Source organism: Trichogramma pretiosum, unplaced genomic scaffold (genome assembly GCF_000599845.2).
Source record: "Trichogramma pretiosum strain Unisexual culture from Peru unplaced genomic scaffold, Tpre_2.0 scaffold74, whole genome shotgun sequence".
In the NCBI taxonomy this organism is placed as follows: domain Eukaryota; kingdom Metazoa; phylum Arthropoda; class Insecta; order Hymenoptera; family Trichogrammatidae; genus Trichogramma; species Trichogramma pretiosum.
This window is the reverse complement of record NW_019641708.1, coordinates 988,385-994,566: the sequence shown is the minus strand read 5'-3', so window position 1 is coordinate 994,566 and position 6,182 is coordinate 988,385. Positions and strand designations below refer to the sequence as shown.

The window sequence follows — 6,182 nt, the reverse complement described above, 5'->3', positions numbered from 1 at the left end:
TGAAATTTTAAAAATAAATTAGAATGGATCAAATTAATTTTTTTGGCAATAATCAAAATATAAGAAAATATTTACTGTATTTGAATGCGCCGCATTAGGTGAGGATGCAGGTATGAACTCTCTGTTATCAAACTGATCAACTTCCCCAATCTCCTGTTGTATTAATTGATTCATCTAGGTACAAAAAATTCAATGACAAGAATATATTAATTTCAAAACATGAAACACTAATTAAAGTTAACAAATATGACTAAATGAGTTTTCATGATAATATTTATGCTCAATTATAATGCAACGTCAAAGCAATTAATGATGGAACCAATTTATGTTACATTAAATTTAAAAAAAATGAAAGACAATAAAAATGATAGTTGTTATAAGCACAAGATTGACTTTTAATGTTTAGAGAGCAACAGAATTTTTGTAGAAATTTTGAGACCTTTATACCTCAGCATAGGAACGAGTATAGAATAAAATTCATGTAACTTGAATGACTGTGCAAGTCCATACACAGCAATAAAATTCCAACTAATAAACATTTATCAATGTATACTACTAAAACGTGCAGGAAAGCAGTTTCATGTCAGTTAACGTTACAATTAGTTAATTAGTTTAGTATGAGGATTAATCATGCTGGTTTCGGTAATTACAGTACTCTCATATGTTAGACTGAATTCAAAAATCCCTTAGAGGCTTTTGCACAGAAATAAGCACTGTCACAGAGAATTTATAATTTATATAAAAAAACTTGAAATATGTATTACCATCTCATTTTGTTGCAGATATTTATCAAGGATTAAACTTTGATTGTCCTTTTGATTTGATTTCTTCGCTTTCTTGGATGCTTTTTTTTGCTTCTTGGTTTTTTGTAACACTTGTTGATCATCATTTTCATTTGTAGAACCATTACCCAAATCCATTTCAAGAAGAGAGCTATCTTCAATTGTATCTGTGTGAGTTGGAATTCTGAATCTTTTAGTTTTTTTGCTTGCAGCATAAACTTCATCATAGGTATCTGTAACAGATTAGGTGTAGAGTTTAGTGTTTACGTTTGAAATGTGGAACGTTTTTTTCTATGTATTTTCTATAAAATGTAATAATAAATAATGACAATTATCAACTTACCAGCAGCATATAAAAAGAAACATTTTCTTTTCAATCCATTTTCATTAATTTTGAAATGTTTGTTTTCATAAATTGTACGTTTATTTTTGAATGCTTCATAATCAAACTTTTTTGGCATAACCGTCATTGGCATTATTTTACGTTCAACTTTATCACCAATTTTAATTGGAGGAAATTGTAAATACACGTGTGGCTGATTGCCAGTTTCTTCATTTGTCTCATCTTCATTAGATGACATTTTAAAAATAATTTTTTTAACCTAATAAAACTAATCAAAAATACAGAACACAGAAAAATTGCCGGCTAATACTGATTCGCGATGTATTGGTATTCCCGCTGTTTAAGCTAGTTTTGCAATGGCTCTCTTTGTAAGGTGACTTACAATACAATAGTGTCGAAGTATATGTCTACGAAGAGTGCAATCTTTATAAAGTTTTTTATACTTATGTTAGCTTGGAAAAATTCATTAAAAAATTGAAACATAATAATTTGTTTTCAACAAATAAAAAATATTCATAATTACACAGTAAATAATTGACTGTGTTTATAAGGAATTGTTAGTTTTTGGTCGACTCATACTTCATAGAGGGACGTAAACACATCACTTATTCAACAACTAACTGAATATAGACAAATTCTTACTGTTATTATATTGTGAGTACAGTGTGGATCTTCATTGCTTATCATTCAGTAGATCGTGTATCAGTCGGGACGCAGTTTTTTTCATAAAAATTACTTAATTTCAAAGTTTAATACTAAAATTACTTTTGCTAAAATGAAACCACGTGGAATATATAAATCATATCACGATGTTGATTCAAAGTCCAAAGGAGCTCCAAGATCAACAACAAAATATCAAGAAAAAATATCTAAAAAGATATCAGAAGAACGATTAGAGTTTAAAGTCAGTGATGAGAGTAGACACATATATTCTGAATTTCAACTATCGAATGACAAACAATTATGCGAAACATCTATGCAAAATTGTGAAGAAATTATAGACGAAAATCAAATTGAAGAAAAACTTGAAGAGACATTGACAATGGAAAGTGAGGAATTTTCCACATCTAAATCAAAGCATCGCCGACAAAATGCTGACATTACTGAAAATTTAGTAAAAAAAATGTGTGAATGTGTTATATACCCGTTACCACTGGGTAATAACTTTATTATTTGAATATTAAATATTATTTTCTGTTGTGTCTGAGCGGGGAGGGAACATGAAATAAAGTGTATAACGCTCAAGTGAGATTTACACACAAGACTTTATTACAAGAAAACTAATTACTATTGAACAAGCTTACAAAATAAGTGTGGCCGATGCTCGTCGATCTGTAGGGCTGCAAACGCCGTCGGGACGCTACGGTTGTCGCTGTTGCTGGTGCGCTGCGCTGATGCTGCTTGGCCTTCGGTCGCGGCTGCCTCGGTGGTGGCGGCGGCTGTTGCAGTGACGGTCGTGGCTGCTGTTGGGCTGTTGCGCTGCTAGGCTGGGTGAAGCACTCACTCGAGCTTTACCGTTCGCGAATACAATTAACAATTTCGATGGTCGCGGAGTATAAGTACAAGTACAAGTTAGTCGCTGTTATTGACTCGCGCTTGATTCTCACTAAGTACAATATGTGCAATTCACGTTGTATTACAAGTCCGTTAAATATTTCAAAGTCGCTATTACAAAGATTTGATTATTCGCGCGCACAGAGCTTCGCCTCACTCGACTCTTTCAGATGATCTGCCCAGAGCTTCGCCCTGCTCGACAGTATATAATGATCTGCCTCGAGGCCTAATTTTTATGCATGTTATATACTAATTAAATCATGGACCTTTTGGCGGGGGTACGTCTTGGGTTTTTCCCACACTCAGTTTCCGCTAGACCAGTGTGCCCAATGGTTATCTGAGGTCAAAGGTCAAACTTGGGGGAGATATGGGACTTGCGAGTGCGCGTGCGAACCTGCGTCTCCCCTTTGTGCCAATTCGAATCATTCCACGAGTCTCGTCTCGCATGTGTGTGTTATGCCTTCTTTGTGTTCGACTTGCACACACACGCGAGTACACACACACGGAATATATACGCGTGCGAAGGCTTGATCTAATGCGTCGGTAATGTTGCTCGCGCACGTCCGTACATACCTTCAGCCTTTGCCTTGCTCTGTGTTCGGCTGATGCACATATGGTGCATTATTTCAAAAGTGTGATATTTGGAGTGGGTAAAATGGGCAATATTGGAAAAATTGAAAAACTTATTTTCTTCTATTTTGAGTTTAATTTTTCCGGACCCCCGTAGTTTCTGACACTTGATTCTTTGTTTTTTCATGGAATATTCACTTTTTACCGGCCATCATCTAATCCGTTTATTTTCTTATTGCAAACATGAAAATTTGTCACGGAGGGGACAAATCGCACTTTCATCAAATTTCACGACGACAACAAAGTTGAAAATTTTTTTTCCGATCACGCACAAAAATTGTTTGTAAAGACGAACGTTTTTACGCCAGCACATTCAAAAATAAAAAGCGCTAGCTCAAAAACTCGTCGATCACGGAGGGGACACTTTATTTTACTAGTACGATTTTCGTGTGCAAGTATTGTTATAGCGAAGCTGCAACTAAGATTTGAATATTCTACGGGTAAAAATCGAGTACTTTAGTTCTGAAAGATGACCCTCGTATAGTTAGAGAGGTCAAAATTATTGTCTAGCACGTTTACTGGCACTATATTTGTAATGATGTAAAATTTCACATAATTTAAGGACACATTTGTAACTTATGTACAATTGTTTTGAGACTATTTAAGATGACGAGTCATACAAAAAAACTTTCTTTAGGATGTATAGAATAAGGCCCATGTATCACAATATTGCTGGATACTTGTAAAAATATTTTTAATGAGTGAAAACAATCGATTCTGAGTTCAGGACAGGTCACGGAGGGGACATTTGGTGTGTTTATCCGGCTGGCAAATCGATGTGGTCTTTTTTTATGGAAATTTTATAGTTGCGGAAGGTAAAATTCGGTAAAATGAAAGGTTCTACCGTCTTAGTTTTCATTTTTTCAAAGTTTTCTAATAGCTACAATAACAAGACATGTCATATCACGCTTTTGAAATAATGCACCATATGCGCGCGGAGTCGATCTAATGCGCCGATGTGTGTTGGCTGCTTACATTCACACACACATTCATGCGACAGCGCTTGCCTGTCTCTGTGTTCATCTTACACACATGCCTCTTTACCCGCGAGATCAGGCGTCATACGTGTTAATTTGACGGTCTTATTTTAATTATTATATTTAAATTTTACTATACCCAACGCTGGGTTATTGGTATATAACAAATGCAATAATATAAATGCAGGGGAAATCTTAGCAATATTTATGACATTGTCGGAAAAACACAGTTGGACCTGGGAATCTTTGTTAGATATTTTCCAATCTTTGAATTTTATTTTCAAAAAGAAAATATTGCCTCAAACTAAATACATGCTCAAAAAATTTATGAATGTTAATACTGATAATATTATATATCACAGTGTATGCACCGTTTGCCACAAGTACTTCGGAAGTTCTTCAAATAAAAAATTTTCTGAGGCATGTTCTAATTGTATTTCTATTTTTTCACAATCTTCAACTAACTCTTTATTTTTAGAGTTGGATATTTCGGATCAATTGAAAAAATTATTTTATGACCCAGTTGTGGTAGATAGTTTAGAAGAAAGGTGGTGCAGGCAAAAAAAGCAGGTTGATGCCTTAGAAGATATTTTCGATGGATTACTATATAAAAAATTATGCAACAAGGAAAATATGTTAAAAAATCAGCATAACTTTTCCTACACTTTTAATACAGATGGTTGTCAAGCTGCAGATAATTCCAAAGTTACAGTATGGCCAATTTATATAATGCTACATGAATTACCTGACTACTTAAGAAAAAAACATACGATGTTGATTGGATTGTGGGTAGCAAAACAAGAGCCAGACATGACCATCTTTTTACAACCATTTGTTAATCAAGCAAATAAACTTTCTGAATATGGCTTTAAATGGGAGAACAAAGGAAAAGAAATTATAAGTAAGCTATTTCCTATAACTTGTTGTGTCGATTCACCAGCTCGATGTGCGATGTTAAACATGAAGAGGTTTAACGGTATTCATGGATGCACTTATTGTGAACATCCAACAGTAAACATAGATAATGTTCGAAAGTACCCCATGATAGAAAATATTCCAAAACTCAGAACAGATGAATCTGTTAAAAGACAAATGGCTTTGGCTTACTATAAATATCGCTCATCAACTCAATCGAAGCAAGTAGATATTCTTGGAGTATGGGGCTCATCAGCTTTGATGAATTTGAAACATTTTAACATTGTTTCAGGAATGATTGTGGATTTTTTACATGCATGTTTAGTAGGTGTAACTGAGTTACATACAAACATTCTTCTTTCAAATGTTGGAGAAGAATATTACGTTGGGGATCCAACCAAAACTCATATAATTAACCAACGTCTTTTATCGATAAAGCCTCCTACATGTGTTGGAAAAACCCCTAGGGGTATCACGGAGCGAAACAATTGGAAGGCCTCTGAATGGCTTACATGGCTCTTGTATTATTCAATTCCATGTTTGTCTGGATTGACTCAAAAAAAGTATATTATACACTTATCTTTATTCGTTAGAGCAATGAATATTCTTTTGAGTGATTCTATAACACCTAAAATGCTGCACACTGCTAATGAACTACTTATCACGTTTGTTTTTCAATTTGGAAAGTTATATGGTAATAACTATATGCACTATAATGTGCATCTTCTTTTACATTTATGTGAATCGGTAAAAAATTAGGGTCCTTTATGGGCTATTAGCACGTTCCCGTTTGAAAATGAAAACAAACTTGTACTACGAATGAAAAAAAGTAATTTTGAAATAGCGACTCAAATTACCACAAGGCTGCTAATTTATCAGAGAATACCAACATTTATGCATGAGGATTTCATTTCAAAACCGGTCAAGGAATTTTGTGATGGAATAAATACCCATAATTTGAAAAAAATATTCAGAGTTGGT

General features: G+C 34.1%; 1 protein-coding gene across 1 annotated transcript; it reads left to right on the top strand.

The window, feature by feature from the left end:
• Positions 1 to 5,015: 5,015 nt before the first annotated feature.
• Positions 5,016 to 5,960, top strand: LOC106659202. The gene has a single exon (XM_014381618.1). It carries the CDS (start codon positions 5,016 to 5,018, stop codon positions 5,958 to 5,960), a length of 945 nt encoding a protein of 314 aa, XP_014237104.1.
• The last annotated feature ends 222 nt before the right edge of the window (positions 5,961 to 6,182 follow it).